This window comes from Ciconia boyciana, chromosome 8 (assembly GCF_034638445.1).
Source record: "Ciconia boyciana chromosome 8, ASM3463844v1, whole genome shotgun sequence".
Taxonomy (NCBI): Eukaryota; Metazoa; Chordata; class Aves; order Ciconiiformes; family Ciconiidae; genus Ciconia; species Ciconia boyciana.
Window position 1 is genome coordinate 48,630,150 of NC_132941.1, and position 17,976 is coordinate 48,648,125.

The 17,976-nt window shown below is 34.9% G+C and overlaps 1 protein-coding gene across 2 annotated transcripts in view; it reads left to right on the forward strand.

Moving 5' to 3' along the window:
• MYOF (myoferlin) overlaps window positions 1-17,976 on the forward strand; it is a 74,371-nt gene that overhangs the window by 20,239 nt on the left and 36,156 nt on the right. For both annotated transcript variants that reach the window (XM_072870503.1, XM_072870504.1), the window contains exons 5-19: window positions 378-462; window positions 2,657-2,817; window positions 3,327-3,455; window positions 4,938-5,000; window positions 5,113-5,163; window positions 6,762-6,792; window positions 7,856-7,971; window positions 8,911-9,037; window positions 10,362-10,465; window positions 11,407-11,475; window positions 11,596-11,639; window positions 12,083-12,165; window positions 14,415-14,453; window positions 16,972-17,096; window positions 17,580-17,696. In XM_072870503.1, coding sequence (XP_072726604.1) covers window positions 378-462; window positions 2,657-2,817; window positions 3,327-3,455; window positions 4,938-5,000; window positions 5,113-5,163; window positions 6,762-6,792; window positions 7,856-7,971; window positions 8,911-9,037; window positions 10,362-10,465; window positions 11,407-11,475; window positions 11,596-11,639; window positions 12,083-12,165; window positions 14,415-14,453; window positions 16,972-17,096; window positions 17,580-17,696 — 1,344 coding nt within the window. The remainder of the gene's footprint in view (window positions 1-377; window positions 463-2,656; window positions 2,818-3,326; window positions 3,456-4,937; window positions 5,001-5,112; window positions 5,164-6,761; window positions 6,793-7,855; window positions 7,972-8,910; window positions 9,038-10,361; window positions 10,466-11,406; window positions 11,476-11,595; window positions 11,640-12,082; window positions 12,166-14,414; window positions 14,454-16,971; window positions 17,097-17,579; window positions 17,697-17,976) is intronic.

A 17,976-nucleotide genomic window follows, 5' to 3' on the forward strand; every position in this document is an offset into this window, starting at 1 on the left:
TGTTTTTCCATCTGTAAATTTAGAATGTCACCTAGTCTGCCATGAATATTGTGGAACTAAATAAATTAACATTTGTAGAACATCTTATATACTTGTATTGTGACAGATTTTTCTTAATATAAACACAGTGATTCCATTTGGTAGGTATTATTTTAGAGCCTATTCCATTAGCTGCAAATTGTGTAATCTTTATTGTTTGTATGCATATATAGCTTAATAACAGTTTATTAATTTACTAATAGCTGAAATTTTATTATAAACTGTGCTGTGGCTATGAATAGTTAATTGTTCGTGTACAGTGTTAGAACAACTTACTTCTTTAAATCAATTGTTGTGAATACTGTGTGCTACATAAAAACCCATGTACTCCTCTATAGGCAACAATTGATTTGGTAGTAGGATATGAGCCACCAGCTGGACCTGCAAATCCAAATGATCCAGGAGGGACCAATACACAAGAAGGTATTTCAATCTTTTCTCAGAACACTATTATTAAAAGATCACGAAGATATTTAAGATAAGGAAAGTAATTCAACAGCATTGTTCATCGGAAAAAAATGTAACCAGAAGCAAGCATGTCAAGACTGCCAGATAGTGATTTTAAAGAAATTAAGGATGATTCAGAACTACAGCTAGGAAGAAAATTGGCATATCCTGATGTAAAATGGTTTTTAGCATCATTTTCTCCAGTGGAATCAGGTTACAAAAGAATGATGTTGCTTAAAAGCTTTTCAAAATGGCTTTTGTTCAGGAAAGAAAGGTTTTTGAATGCTCAAAGAAACAGCGGTTATCTGCTGTAATGCTAGGGCTAACCAAAAAAGCAGGGAAGTCACATTTTTTTGAAAAATATATTCTATTACTTTCAATGTCAGGGAGCTTTGTGAAAAGATTTTCTTAAATCATTAAACTTTTTTTTTGCTGTAGAATAAGTAAGTTTTGAAAGACACTGTTGTATCTTATATTAGGCTTCATATTTGACCAGCCTATGAAATATTGTGATCAGTAGGGAATATTTTTGGTCTCTATATATCATATTAATCAGGCTTTTGCTGAGAGTGTTTTTGAGATCCTCTGGTTTTCCACTCTTAAACGAACTGTGAAGTAACAACAGGTTTTTGCAGTTAACAGGCAAATAGTTACCCTAATATGCAGGCTGTGTTTGTGCAGAAAGAAGTAAATGTAATAAATGTTATATATCTGAGGAAAAATAAATCAGTTTGACCATTATCTGATGATAGATAATAACATAAGAAGGAAAAGACTGAAATGAGGAGTCTTCTGGGGGGAAATTTTGATTCCACTGACTTCACTGAGAGCTGTTCTTGGGGAGTGGAACGATAGGTAATGCAAACACAAAAGCTGTGTGTTAAGTTACTACACTTTGAAATAATTCTATAGAAATGTGGACTTGAAGGCTAAAAATGCAAATTGATTTATATGAGATTATTCTGATAGCTTTTTAAAAACGTACTTGAACTATAAGGTAATATAGGTAAAATAAAATGTGGCAGGTTTTTAGCTAGTATCCAGCAACTGCATGAAAATTATTTCCATGCAAAATATCAAACACGCCTCTAGTTAATTGTTGTAAATACCTGTTTCCCATGAAATGAAATCACCTCCCCAGCTGAGATTGCTACAGCTCAGTTTCAGAAATTAAAAATTAAGTGCTAAGTCAGAATGTGTAATCAATCAGTTTCATGGATCCATCGAGGCAGATGGATTTTTAGAGATGTTAGGGAGGTGGGGTCTTCCAGTTATAAAATACATGGTCTGTCAGTCTCTGTGTTTTTATACATCTCTTACAAGGATCACTGAGGACTTCATTATGCAAAGTGATCATCACCCTGTGTTGGCAAACTAATTTATAAAGTTAACAAACATCTGTTAATGCTAACCATCAGAGACACAGCTTGTTATTCCTGTAGATTTTACCATAGTCACTGTCCTCAGTTAAGAAAAGAAGCTGGAAACACAAGGGAATGACACACTTTTGTGGTCTAGATATTTTCAGATCCTGTTTTGCAATACTGGAATCTCACTGGATGATCCAGTAGTGTAGTGTCATGTGGTTGTAGAACAGTCTTCCACAGAGGTATTGTGATTTCAGAAGTGTCAAAGAGGCTTAATAAGAAACTTTAACTTATTCCACAGTTAAATGCTGTGGAGAAGGATTCAGAGTTTTATTTTGGATGGCAGACCCTAAATGTCTTCATGTTTTCAAGATTCTGAAGTAAAAACCAATACTATGCTTATAGCCTAGTCTTGCTGCTGGGAAACAGCTTCAACTGGAATAAAATTAATCACTTCTGGTGTATTGTAAACTACTCTGGTGACCATTACAGCTGAACTGTATTTTGCTAAAACTTCAATGGGTTGGTTCAAAAAAGTGTATGGGAGTTGTATTAGATACTTTGCATCCTGAAGAGGGACAGATCTACAGTTAGTTTGGTTAGGATATAAATTTGTTCTTAAGCAGGCTAAAATTACTAGCTTTCAAAAGGAGTTGGGAGCACGTGGTTAGCAAAAAAAATTGTTGAAATGAGATAATAATACAATTTTAGTGGAACTCTTGGATATCAGACTCTTGCTCCTGTAACTATTCATCAAGCTGTAGTATTTGTTTATTAATTGCACTGTTTTTTTACTGTGTGAGATGGAGAAGATGATGGAGGTTATGAGGATGGTTTGGATGGTCCAGTTGGTGGTTTCACACCAACAGTTCCAAGTGACACGAAGGAAGCCCAGCTAGCTAAACACATCACCAAAGGAAAGAAAACACGGAGAATCCTTTCTAACAAACCACAAGATTTCCAGGTAATAGATTTATTAAATGTTGCATGTTCCCTTTTTCTTCCTCGCATGACATTGCTCCTTTCACATAGCCTGAGCATAGTTTAATGTCAGTTTGTGCAAATCTAATGCACTGTAGAGACAATTAGGTTCTTCATTTGAAAACCTGTATTTCAAAATTATTCTTCAAATTTGCCTGTTAGAGAGGTGTCCAATTTTGTACAGTTCTGACTGAAATCTCGATGAACCTTATTTATTGTATAGTTGTATAGATTTCAAACTACAATAGCAGCTTTAAAAATAAGTAGTAAAAGCAAGTAAAAAAAATTTACTGAAATAATTATCCCCAACTTGTCTTGTAAAATTCAAGTAAAATTATACTTGCTATCATAATTAAGTTTGAAAAGTCTGTCCAGTCCGTATCTGCCAGCTACTTCAGGTGTTGGCTAACTTGTTTGGTGGTATAGTAAGAAATTCGTGTCACCAGGATGATAAATAATATAGGGAATGAGTTAATTTTTTGTTTGTTTCAGATTCGTGTTAGAGTCATTGAAGGTCGTCAGTTGCCTGGAAATAACATAAAACCAGTAGTCAAAGTTCATATTTGCGGTCAGACACACCGAACAAGAATCAAAAGAGGAAACAACCCATATTTTGATGAAGTGAGTGGCGTAAGAACACTGTAGCTGGAATGCTGATGCTATCAAATGTAGAAAAATAGTTATTACAGCTTTCCTTATGATCAATGAATAAGAATTTGCTAATATTTAAGGTTAATTATAGCTAATATGCATTTTGCAGTTCCCAGTCCCTTTCTTTATGTATTCACATCACTAAACACATCTCTGTCACTGCAGTCTTAGCAGATAAAGCTATCTAGAAGGAAGTCAAACTTTAGCCGAGATATATGGAACATGTTCTTTGATACAATTGGCCATGTGACATAATAATGACTTTGAATAGTTGTGTGCAGGTTATAAAATCACAGAAAAATTAATTAGGAATTTTAGATCTCTATGGTGTGTGCAGACGAGCTTTCGGTGCAATGCCTTGGGTCAATAACACTGTCATACAGAATCTGTAAATGTTATTGCTGTGCTACCCATTATTTGTAAAAGCACAACTAGATTTTGTCCAGACAGGGATCTGTACGTCAAACACACTGAAATACAGGAGAGAATTTAAAGCTGTATAAGGGGCACAAGAATGATCCCATGTCTGGAAGACTAATATTGCAATGCTTAAGCTTAATAGAGAGAATGTTGAGGGATAACGCTCATTATCTGGACACGTGTGGAAAATTCAGAAGATTTTGGCACTGTGTGGCAAGCATGTTTAACACATGCAGGCAAAACCGAGGAAGTTACAAAACTCTGAGACTTGAACTAAGCTGTAGGTAGCAGTCAAGATTTATGAGCAAGTGGTAAAAAACAGGGAAGGGAGAAAGCCAGTTTCACCTTGTATTGAATCAGTACCTAGGCAGTCTCAGTATCCAGACTAGGCTAAAAAAGGAGTAGGAGGGACTATGTTTATGTACTTTTCCCTTTTGTTGGATAAAGTACTCACTGGAGTATAGCTGGGCTCAAAGACCAAACTTAGTGAGGCTTATACTATAAATAAAACAAATAAGCTAATAAATAGTATATTTATCTTCATGCTGCCAAACTATCAGATTTATTCCTGTGGCCTTGAATTTCGAAGATGCAAATCATTACAATTACTATCACTACTAGCCCTAAACAAGACCTTTTTGACAGCTACAACAGAGATGGGTAGACCAGAACTGAATGACCTGGAAAATAAACAACCTTTATAATTCCTAAAGTTGTTCTCCTGAGGAAAAGGTGAAGTGCAGAGCAAGGAGCAAGGGCAGTGCTCCTTGCAGCACAGCTATGCCTACTGCATTCATTCAAATGGAAGATGTGACTGTTTTTTGTGTATTTTGTACTAAGTTTATTTACTAAATTTAATTTTTTATTCTGTGCTAAATTATCATATAATCTGTCCAGCAAGCAGGCAGGGTAAAAGTACTGTAGCAAGCATGCTTCACAAGCCTGTTAAAATAATGTTTTTGCATTTTCTGTTCAGAGAATTATGTGTTTGTCATTTTGAGACAGGTTTTCTGTTTGTTTTTACCTTAACAGATATTTTTCTACAATGTCCACATGACTCCTTTAGAGTTGCTTGATGAAACAGTTAGCATTCGGGTAAGAAAAAATGGTGCATGTTCAAAAAGCTGCTGGATGCATATAGCATTGTCTGGCTATTTCACTACGGTGTCTAGGAACATGCCTGTTTCACGCTTGTCTGTCTTTTTAGGTGTATGATTCTTATTCTCTACGAGCAGACTGTCTAATGGGAGAATTTAAGGTGGGTATGAAACAACTTCCATATCTTGACTAAATTAAATAAAATGGGAGAAATTTTTTAAGTACTTGTTTTAAATGTTTAAATTTATACTACTTAAGCATGGGGCCAAAGAATTATCTGATCATCTCTTGCTTCTCATGCTAGAGACCATTTGCTCAAAGTACTAGTAAACAGTTTTCTTATTTGAGTATAAGATTATTGTTAAAGAAAATTGTGTGTTTTATATACCAAGTTCTCTAACTTGCATCCAAGAGAAAAAAATATTTACCAAAACGTAAATTTTTTCCTCAAAAGGTATCAGGGTGATTATTTGGTATGAGGTAGGGTTTGAAGAGATAATTTTATTAGGTAGCTAATGGGCAGAATAGCGATATGTATGGCGGCATAAAGATACACATTCTCAAGTGATGTGGAAAGGTGTTCCTTTGGTCAGAAGTTTGTTAAGTAAAAGAGATGGTGGAAAAGTCTCTTAGTTAAAGTAATTTCTGTGGTTCTGATTATATTAGTGAGATTGTCTTTATTTGTATTTGTTATGGTCAATATTGGGAGGTGGGCATCTGCCTGTTGAAGATATTCCTAAAGCAATACAGACAAAGAATTCACATGACAATTGTAATGGCTACTGGGATCCCCTATTATAACATTTCAAATATCAGTGTTGGCTGTATTTTCTGTTTACTTATTTTGTACTGCATAAATTCAGTAGGTCTCTAGACCAGCTTTTCACAAAAATATGCAAGTGTGGAAGAGTGCTCTTTTCTAAATGAAGCAGTTTCTGCCACAAAGCCGGCTGCTTTTGCTTCTCGCTGCTTATTATCTATGTAATTTCTAGTGGTTCAGACAGTGGTATATTTCTCTGTGGAGGACTGATCATTCACTAAGCAGGTGACAGCATGTCATTCAGCTACTTTCTGTTCCTGCAGGCACGCATTCCAGGAGAAAACCCCAAGGGTAATTCTCTCTAGAAAATCACCCTTTCAGACTTTACCTGCAAGGAATACTAGCCCAAATTGCCATGAGCAAACATGCTTACCTTCCTGAACACGTTTGAAATCTGATACAATGCATACAGTATATGTGCAATCTTGTCCAGATTTGACACAGTGGGGGGAAAAATCGCCCATCATCTTCATAAAAGAAAAAGGAAATTATTCATTAAAAAAACAAGCTTCATTTCTGGAACTGTAGGATGAGACATTGAGCAGGAAATAGAAACAAAAGAGTTCTGAAAAGCCTGTCTGAACATAAAATAATGGGGGAATATAGGGAATTCAAGAAGCAGTAAGCTAGCCCTATCTTCTGTCTCTGATAAATGAAAAAGCTGGGGATCTGAGGAAAGAAGAAAATAACTACAGCTGTTAGTTCTAATACATCTTTTCTTGCATTTTCTTCTTGGCTGTTGTATCCATTCAAAATCCCTCATTTTTCAATGTAAGGCATTTTCTCTTTCTCCTCCCAAGAATATGCTATGTAAACTTTCTTTTGTTTATGACAAGAGAACAATGTAGTAGTACTCATTAAAAACTTAAGGGGAGTTGCTCTAGCATTTTTCTGTTTTGGTATTTCTTCAGAGGTAATGCCTTTGATCTTTATTTCAGATTGACATTGGCTATGTTTATGATGAGCCTGGTAAGTAACAGTTACTTCAGAGCTTCTTCCCTAGCTTGAAACTTGAAGCTGAAACATTTCATTAAATTTCTAAAGTAAAACAAGAAAGTTAATGGAAAGTTATTTGAGATTGCTGCTTTATGTATTAACTTAAAAAAAATCCAACAATATATAAGTCCTTTCAGTGGTTTCAAGATGAAGTACCTAAAGCACCTAAAATTTGGATATTAGCTTTGGTATTGTCATGGTTTAACCCCAGCTGGCAACTAAGCACCACACAGCCACTTGCTCACTCCCCCCTGGTGGGATGGGGGAGAAAATTGGAAGAGTAAAAGTACGAAAACTCGTGGGTTGAGATAAAGACCGTTTAATAGGTAAAGCAAAAGCCGCCCACACAAGCAAAGCAAAGCAAGGAATTCATTCACTGCTTCCCATCGGCCGGCAGGTGTTCAGCCATCTCTAGGAAAGCAGGGCTCTATCATGCATAAGGGTTACTTGGGAAGACAAATGCCATCACTCCAAATGTCCCCCCCTTCCTTCTTCTTGCCCCAGATTTATATACTGACCATAATGTCATGTGGTATGGAATAGCCCTTTGGCCAGTTTGGATCAATTATCTTGGCTGTGCCCACCCCCTCCCAATTTCTTGTGCGCCTGGCAGAGCATCGGAAGCTGAAAAGTCCTTGGCTAGTGTAAACATTATGTAGCAACAACTAAAACATCAGTGTGTTATCAACACTGTTTTCAGGACAAACACAAAACATAGCCCCATACTAGCTACTATAAAGAAAATTAACTCTATCCCAGCCAAAACCAGCACAGGTATCAAAGACCTAAAATGTGAAAAATAATGCAAAAATATTTGATAATTATGTCCCTGAATTAGTATGCCACAACATTTTAACACCACTAGATTTCTTGTTTTAAATGGCACTATTGAGACCTGTCTAGGACAGAATAAATTTTTAAAATAATTAGTTTTAGGATAAAGCATGCTTTTGGAACAGTTAACTTTGATTTTATGTTTTCTGCCATTTTGTAATGGATATTACTGGGGCGGGTGATGGTATTTGTTTTATTTTAGGCCATGCAGTCATGAGAAAATGGCTTTTGCTGAGTGATCCTGAAGATACCAATTCAGGAGCTAAAGGCTATATGAAAGTCAGCATGTTTGTTCTGGGAGCTGGAGATGAGCCACCAGTAAGTTCAATTTAAATGTTTTTCTTCCCTTCTCCACCCCACAGATATTTATTCATGTCCCCCCAGCATTTTTTGAATACTGTATAATTCACTCTGTGAGTAGTATTTAAAAGTAAGACAAGATGTACAAGTTGTTTCAAGGGCATCCAGTACTAAGTGGCTAATTCAAAGCTTGTTTTGTCCAATTAAGCAACCTCTGGACCAGCTCTGGGTGTGTTGATCTACCATTTGTAGATACTTCTTCACATCCTGGAAGAAGTAGAGATGTGTTAGCCTGGTCTTGCATACAAGCTAACATGTAATTCTCCTTAGCATAGCTAATCAGGCTGAGCAATATATTGATACCAGTTCCAGGACTAAGTCAGGAGTGTCTCCATATTAAATATAATATGATCCCCAGAAGCATGGAAGATCTCCTTCTTGTTCCATATTAACTCTTCCTTTCTGCTACCCTCATGATTCTTGAAATCACAAGGATATGTCTAGCTATTTGTGGTGAAATCTTTTCTTTCCTATTCGTTTTTAAAGGAGTAAGCAGTAAGTTCTGGTAAATTATATCAGTGTTGTATGCATTTTCTAATTGCAGTAAGATGCCTTACCACAATATTCATCTTGAGATGAGTATGAAAATTGCATGAAGTTAGCATTGTACGAATGCCAAAATCATCACCATCTGATGATGATGATTTTAAAAGTGCGATTATAATGGGCATCTGCAATTGAGTACTTTAGAGATTAAAATGTAAGTAAAATAGTTTACGTAGAATTAATTTTTGTGGCTTGATAATTTGATAAAATCTCATTCTTTATAATGAAACTGACAAGAGTCTTCTATCTGAAGAATATTGTGGGCACCAGTTTAACTAATCACCTTAATTCTGTACATTACTCTGTCTTTCTTATATACCAGATAGTATGTACCACTGTATCTCCCAACAGGTTGAAAAAAGGGAAAGAGATAATGAAAGCGATGATGTGGAGAGCAATCTGTTATTACCTGCTGGAATTGCACTTCGATGGGTCACTTTCCTTCTTAAAATCTACAGAGCTGAGGACATTCCACAAAGTATGTAGCTTCTTACTACTTGTCCGTTGGTGCATTTGACTACCATTAGAAATATTTGTGTTAACTGTTCAGAAACATTCCTTGAACATAAAATATCTTGAGTGTTTTACATTGTTACTTGAGCCAGCAATTCTGTGATGGCTTAAGTAGCCCATTTCAAGTCCTTTGGTAATGCTCAGTAAGTCTGCTTAATTCTTATAATGCATAATTTAATGTGTTACCCATTAGATTAGTAATGCTCATCTGTTGCTGAGTGGGCCACACAGCTTCTGGTAGTGGGAAAGAGTCATCTTCATTAGCCCTTCTCCAATCGCAGAAGTTACATGCAAGTAACTAACGTTCAAGTACAGTTGATCTGCAGATAAGCTGGATGTTCTGTGCATGTTTAGCTCAAGTATACAGTGCATGTGTCAACTTCCTGTTGGATCCCAATCCCTGCCCACTTTCGAGAGGGTATCAGGTTCCCTGCAGCCCTATTTTCCCTATAGGCTGCTGGTTCCCTGCAGCCCTATTTTCCAAGGCCATTTAGATCTTAGTAGAGAAGTAGTACTGCTAATGGCCCCCTGCACCTTCCTGTTCCCAGCAATCCATTAATTCTTCTTCACAGGTGCTCATAACTGCAGCTATTTTGTAATGGGGGAGAGGCCACAGGACTGCTGAAATCAGTCAGCCACTGCTGTGATGGCCAAGGCAGTCTGTATTGCCAGCAACCTGCTCCTGAGTGGCCACAGGAAATAAGTAACTAGGAACTGGCTGTATCCCAGAAAGCTGCATGCAGGTTGTGGGCTCTAAGTTGAGCACCATAAGCTTAAATAAACAGCCTTCGAGGCCAGGGGAGAGCTTGTAAGCAGTTTGACCTTAATTCATTTAGTGAGATTTTACTTGTGTCAACCCTATATTGCTGAAACAAAGGTTATTTCTCTCATTATATGCCATATGTGTTTTCTGATAGAATATAGGTGGCTTTTTATCCCTTCTTAGCTTTTGATCCCTTATCCCAACAAATGACAATGTCTACAGGTACATGCATAATATTTTTCACATACAACTATGCCTCTAAATTCAGGAGCACATCAGCACTCCTTATGATGTTTCAAAAATTTATATTCTTGAAATTGCTCCTAAGCCTAAATTTTCCATTTTTACCGGCAACACTGTTCAGAAAGTTGTTTATCAGATTAGACTTTACCCTGCCTAGATCTGTAAGCTGGTTGATTTCAGTGGGATTGCTATGGGCAATTTATTATTTAGGCTGAATAAATAAATAACATAAAATAATAATAAAAAAGCATAAACCTTAATTTCTTCTTTGACACCTTTCCAGTGGATGATGCTTTTGCACAGACTGTCAAGGAAATATTTGGAGGAGAAGCAGACAAGAAAAACCTGGTAGATCCATTTGTAGAAGTTTCTTTTGCTGGGAAAAAGGTAATTTAGTAAATATCTGAATCTTTGCATTCTAATTGTAGTCCTGAGAACAAATTTCATATGCCAATATACATTTTTAAGTTTACTGAAATTATGGAAATAGAAGAACATTAGCCCTAAAGTTCACTTTGTAAAATGAGGACAAACTACAAGGTACAGTAGAATGGGTGTAAAGCTGATGACTAATAAAAGGAATATATGACTCAATGCTAGGAGCTGATGCATGCCAGATTGCTTGCCTACCGGTTGTTCCTGATTGCTTTTTGTAACTGATGGCACAGATCCTTCTGGACAGGTTAACAGCATTTGTACATTTTATTACTAATGTGTTCCTTAGAATACCAAATTTGAGCTGAAGCACAGTTGCACAACCTATATTCATTGCTGACCAATCTTTTTTCTTTTTTTTAAGAAGAAAAATGTCAGTCCTTTATTATGTTATAAAGTCAGGTTGCCATGCCCAGTAATGTAGAGGATCTTCAGTAGACATGATTAGCAAATAATATAGGCTTTCCCATATAATATATTCTTCATCTACTCTAAAATCTGCATAAAGCAAGCTGGAATCAAGTCATTTCTTCGTCTTGTTTCTCTGCTGTGATAAAAGAGATCAGTACTAGTGTGAAAGCACATTAAATTGTAGCTAGTGGAAATAACACGCTTTTTTCCTGTAGGGTAACTCCAGTCTCAGGTTTAAACACTGTTTCAAAATTTTATTTTTCCTCCAATAGTTATTAATGTTGCATATGCAGATCGGTTTAGCAGTATTTACCGATCAAAAACTAATGGCTTATTGCAGCATAAAGCACTCGGGATTCATCATTAACTACTACCCCTCATCTTACCAAACAGGATGTGATTTATACTAAATCATAGCTAGTATATGCTTTTTTGTCTGTTTTATCTTTGATGTGCTGTATAGTTGATTTCCTTTTTTGCAGGTTCGCACAAATATAATTGAGAAAAATGCTAATCCAGAGTGGAATCAAATTATTTATCTTCAAGTCAAGGTCAGTTGTTTTTTCTTGTTTCTGTAGAAAACAGCCAACCTTTTGGAACTCAGGGCATTGAAATTACAGAGGTGAAATAAGTAATGGGCTATTTTATTTTAATTGCCTTTTTTTTTTCAGTTTCCCTCGATGTGTGAGAAAATAAAACTTGCAATTGTTGACTGGTGAGTTATGATTTTTAATCAAAGTACTAGACAAGGCAAACTATATTAAGTGAAGAAAAGTCTGGTTCTATAGATGTCAGGTATTTTTACAGTCTATGAGAGTATTTAAGCAAGTGTTTAAGTATCTTCCTTTATGGTTTCTTTACAAGAGACCTGATTAGTGTAACATGGGAGTATTGTTAATTTTGTGCAGTGACCACTAAGTACTATCGCTATTTAGGTGATAGTGTAAAAGTCAGGTGACTTCTTCATGATACAGCCCACTTTTGTAACTAGCCATTACCATGTGTGTTAGTCAGGTGATAAAAAATGTGATATATATTCCAGGTGATATCAAATGTGTGTGCACCATCTTGGAGTGCATTTAGTCACTGGTAGCTTGCTTCTGTGTAGGATGACCAGCATTATATTTAAATAAAATCTTTCTTTTTTTCTTTTTGTAGGGATCGTCTTACAAAAAATGATGTAGTAGGAACAACATATTTAAGTCTCTCAAAAATTGCTTCTTCTGGAGGTGAAGTAGAAGGTAATTGATTGAGCAGTATGTAACTTATTATCTTCTCTTGTGTTATGAGGAATAGGAAAATCAGTGTTCTAAGAAAGTATATTTTGCTATAGTTCCTCAGTTCAGGGGCAACAAGATTATCTGTTTCTGGAGTTTTCAAAACAATGCTCCTAGAAAACATACTGTGGGACTTTTCAAAGTAAAGTATTAAAATTTTAATGTTTAAAACACATCATCATGGAAATAGCAGTAACTAATTCAAAATTCAGTGTTCTGTTATATATATAATGTTAATGAATTAATTAAATTTGTGAGTACTTTCCCAAATTCAGAAAACTAGGTGGTATCACAATGTATCAAGAGTAAGATATGCAAATTTACTAAGATACTTAATAAGACATTTAATTTAAAAACAATCCGTAGTCACTGTTTCAGAATCACTACTTCATTGGGCACTAGTGGACAAGACTTTTTTTGTCACCTTATAAGCGTATCTGTTCTTTCTCTGGGAAGAGAACCTAAAAGCTGGGGAATGTTCCTGAGTAGTTAGCCTACAGGGACTATCATCTAGAACCACCTACTCACTTCCTGTATACTACTAGGCTTCTTTCAGACGCTGGGGGAACTTAGATCGGTCTCTGCTCTGATCAGTAGCTTACTAGAAATGGGCACTGCATCTCATTGCATGAGTGCTCCAAGTTACTACTTAGTAACCCTTATTTTAGTAGCTTCAATGAATGAAGATTTTAATTGCAATGCTATGATCACAGACAATTAACTTACATGCTTCAATCAGTATAGGTGACTGGATATGTAAATTGATAGAAACTAAAAAAAAACACTGATTAACTGCAATAAAACAGATTTAGTTAAGCAGGATATGAAGTTCCTAACATGTTGTCCCCATTGGACAATACCTTTGTAATAAAACTCTTCTTTACAATATTATAACAAACATTTTTTTGTGCCGAGATTTTGGGAAATATTAAAAAAAAATCCTGTTACATTTATGTTCTAATATAATATTGTGATTATTAATTATTTCTTTGTGATCTATATTTATAATGTCCTCTTCTTTTTATAGCAAGAACTTTCATACAATTGAGCCAGCTCCATGACAAGGATTCTGTGTTAATTTGACAGAAAAAATGTTTTCTCTTTTTAATGACCATAGTATGGCATATTAGTTGTCTATACAGAATTGTAAAGTTCATGGCTAAACAGGCTTAACTTTTATTTATCTGACTGTCTACATTAAGTTGAAGGACAGTGACTCAAAACCATTTCCACCATTGCTACAGTAAGAATCTAAATTACTATTTTTTCTGTTGTGTTTACAAAATCTCTGATATGTACTTGTCTGAGACGCCAGTTTGTCCTTAAGTTGGTAGCTATTGCAGGAGTTTAAAAACAAAATTAGTGGCTCCAATGCTATAGTGACTTGAGCCAAGTATTTATGTTATCAGATGGAACTGTATTTTCAGTCACATAACTTCAAGCTTATAACCCAGCCCTCTTAGAAGTACTGCTGCTGAAGTAAGACTTTGTGCAAACATTCTTTTCATATATCCCACACACAGCCAGAGGCAAAAGAAGGGGTTACAGAAAAAGACAATGGGAAATCAACGGTAGAAGGGCTGGGCTGTTGGGGAAAATTCAGCTTTGGAGAGATCACTTGTACTACCCACATAAGTGTGTAACTTGAACTGCAGCTGAGTCATAGCTCATTTATACTTCAAACCCAGACACTTAGTAACTGAGAAAATCTTATTTGGATTCTCTCTCTACTGAGGTACTGACATTAGAATAGCCATTTCCATGTAAAATCACACATTATCTTCCCTTGAGGTCAATGCTATGCCTGAAGCCTGTCCTGTTTTCTACAGGATTGGGAAACTGAACTAGTCTATGGTGTTCAGTAAATGAAGATATCCTAATGGGCCCTGAAATATAGTGATTTTCTTAAATGTTCTTAAGATTTTAAAATAATTTTTAAAATAAAATTTTATTTTGTGGGGAGGAGAACTATACAAAGCTGAAACAGAAGCATCAAAACAATATATTTTGTCGTGATTTTTTTTTTCTTTGGAATTTGTACAGGAAGAGTAATACCTTCATATTTTAATCAGGAAGCAAAATTTTAGCCCTCATGAACTTTATTTTTTCTCCAGCCTTCAACTTTATTTTAAAAGCAGATTGCTTTGTGATAAATTTGTTTTTAAAATGCTATTGTCAGTTGTCATGTAACTTCTTCTCTTTTCATAATACAGAATTTTCATCTTCGGGAACAGGGGCTTCATCATATGAAGGTTTATATCTTCATCTGTTACTGATTTTGCTTTCCATTGCCCAAACTGAGAAGTATTGCCTAAGAAAAGCCATCATCTTAAAAAATATTTTTTAATAATTACTTGTCTAAAAGACTTCACCATGATGATTAAAGAGTATCAAACATAACTAACTGTATAAAACAGTTTTGGCACTGGAACTGGTTTGAAAATATTTCTGTTTGGCTGGTGCTTCAAGCTGTGTTTTATAGTTGAGCATGCAGTTGCTTCAATTATAAAGTGCTTCATCTAACAATGGCTTGCAATTTTTAGCTTAGCTATAAGATTGCAACTATATTTGCAGCTGCAGAGTCCTGCAGAAGTAAATAACTGCGTAAATAATTAGTGGCTGCTTTGCTTATGCTTAGCTAGCTATATAAGTAAAGTCTGAAAAATGAATCTGATTCCGTTAAAACCTGGAGAGATGGCTTTTTACATAACTGTCTAGGTTGACATCCAGTTTTGAAAGACTTTGTGGTAAATATTTATATAGTGAGAAATAAATACAATTGGAGCGTAGTTAAAAGGTAACAAACATTCATCCATACAAATACTTCATTTACTATCTTTCTTTCTTAATAAAGTAATATTAAGTTAAAGGCTGAAATAGTTTTTCGGAATCTCTTTCTGTAATATGTGATCATCAGCCTTCTAAATGTAAACAATTGGATTTTAAATGTAAACAAATACAAAAATATTCTTTTTATTCCAGGTTTGGGAGTGGGGGGGGTTGTTGTTTCGTTTTTAAATGTATATTCTATTTAATTTATTAGCATCAGTAAGTAGTGAATGTATTAATTCAACACAGATCTGTACCTTAAATCTAGTCATATTGAGATCTGATGTGAGCAGTTCAGTGTTAGAATTTTTAAAAAATTGGATGGTATTCCAACAAGTGTCTGAATTCTTTTTCATTCAAATTTTGATCTATTTCTGATTCAGATGTAAGGATGTGAAAGTATCCAAATGCAAAATAGAGAACTGTTGTATATTTTGCAGATATTATGTGACTTTGTGTTGACAGAAAATTACATCAAGACATCACATTCATTTTTATTATCCATTTGTGTCACTCAGTAGTCACAGTGGCAAAGTCAATACAAAGCATAACCCTTTATTTTCACTTTCTTATCTCGGCCATCCTTTCCTGTGATAAATGCATCCTTCTTTGTGACATAGATCACTCAGTGATATCTGTTGCAAGGTTTAGAACCCGATTCTCATCTTTTTTTATACCAGGATCATTTGTTCAAAGACAAAACCTAGGATACAAGAAGGAAGAGAATATAGAATCTTTCCTGCTTGCTCAAAACTATTGCAGTGTTTTTCTGCATGTGTGTTGCTTAGCTCGTTCTAATTCTCTTTGCTCTACTAATCAAATTCGTCAATCAATAGCCTTGGCATGTGTTTGATTGCTACTGAAAGAACTATTAACTCCCTTAAGTATAGATTTTAATGGCCTCTAAAAAGAGCTTTTCAGAATCTCATTCATCTGATAAATTTGCAAGGCATGAATGCAAACCCAAAAGATAACAGTAGCAATACAACTAAAGCTTCCCTATATATATTTTTCTGCTAAAAAACAGAACACTGTTCAAAAATACAAAGTTATGACACTAAGTGTTAGCAATGGAAATACCTTTTCAAGTTCTTAGCTATCTTAAATACCTGAAAATAAAAAATAGCTTTGGTGTGTAGTTTCCTAGCTTAGCTATTAAAACTGATAAAAATATCTAAATCCCTATTAATTTTTTTTTAGCTAGATTAAGACATTGGGAAATTTTAATTTGCTAGTCGTGGAACAAGACTAGTATACAAATTAGAGTTTATTGTCATTGGAATTAACTGAGAATTAACTGAGTTTGCAGACTTTCCATCTTGTATTAATTTTAGCTTACTGAAAAGGGTGTTTGTGAGAAAGAATGCACTGTAGCAGTTACGATTAGAGTTTGCAGTAGTCTGTGTTTTACCCTGACGTATAACCACAGAAAAACTACACTAAAAATCAGAACAGTAGGATTAACTATGCTAAACAGTAGGGTTTTTTCCCCACTACGGTGTGCATCTTTTTTGGAGCTGTCTAGCTAGAACAATGGCCTATGCATTTGAATGATTGCAAATGTTGTTTTACTCAGTTTCATTTATTTCTAGAAAAGACATTTTCTGTTAACGTAAGAGTGTATTACTCTTTCACATAAATGATAACCTGATATTTGGAGTGGGGCAGAAGTTCTGTTTATTCTGTGGGGTTTTTACTGCATGAAGTAGTATCTAGTAAGTATTGTACATTGAAGGAGGAGGTTAGGAACAAGTACAGTCACTGGTATAATTACTTTAAATTCCTATAGTATACCCAGAGAATAAAGCGTTCTTACTTTACTAATAACTAATACCTAACTAATATCTAATGTTTGTTCTACTGGGTTTGATAGTAATGTTAATTGTTTTTCTGGCTCCGAATGATAATTAACAAAGATGTAATGGTAATGTTTTCTGTTAGTAAACACTGGAGAAACTGAAGTTGGCTTTTTACCAACATTTGGGCCTTGTTACCTAAACTTTTATGGAAGTCCAAGAGAATACACTGGATTCCCAGACCCATACGATGAATTGAACTTTGGAAAGGTCAGTTTCTTTATTCATTGTTTTTAATAAAAGGATTAGCCCCAGTTGTTTTTAATCAATGAATGAATTCATTTTAATGGGGGTTTTTTGTTGTTGTTTCACATTACACTCCCTTTGGTGTTTCTTTTTGAATAATATTTTATATTTATGATTAATAAGAAAATATGATAGTATTTTCCATTCTTATCTGGTTTTGTTTTAAAGGTGTTTTTGAAGAAGCAGCAGTGTTTTTGATAATTTTCACTACCTGCATCTCTGCATGCATTTATATTTATTTCCTTGTTTTCGTAAACATATATTTCTCACTTCTAGCATTAATTAAAGCCAACTGCTTTATTTCATGTGTTCAAATATGTACATCCATGCCTCTGCAGAATTTTTGAGAACACTTCAGTGAAGCCAGAATCCTGTACAGCTAAAGAAAGAGTATGCTACTTTAGGAGAAATATATAAAATTGAATTCAATGTGTGATTATGTTACAGGGAGAAGGAGTTGCTTATAGAGGGAGAATTCTGGTTGAACTATCTACAATACTTGAAAGCAAACCTGTTAATAAAAAGTTAGAGATGATTCCTAATGATGACTTACTGGTTGTTGAGGTAAATCCTTGGTTTATTGTCAGTGTTGGTAATGGAGATGTGCCTTGGCTGGTTATTTTTGGAGAATGATCTAACTTACTGAAATTGAAACAATTGAGTTGAATCTCAGAATTAAGAGAGGTGGTTATTGATGGTGTGGCTACAAAAATGTCATACCCTCATAGCATGAAATGTTAATTTGAAACATTTTTATAATCTCAAATACAGTAATTTATTACACATGCATTATATATTTTTGGTTGCTTCTCAGAAACTAGTAAAAATATTAAAATTATTACTT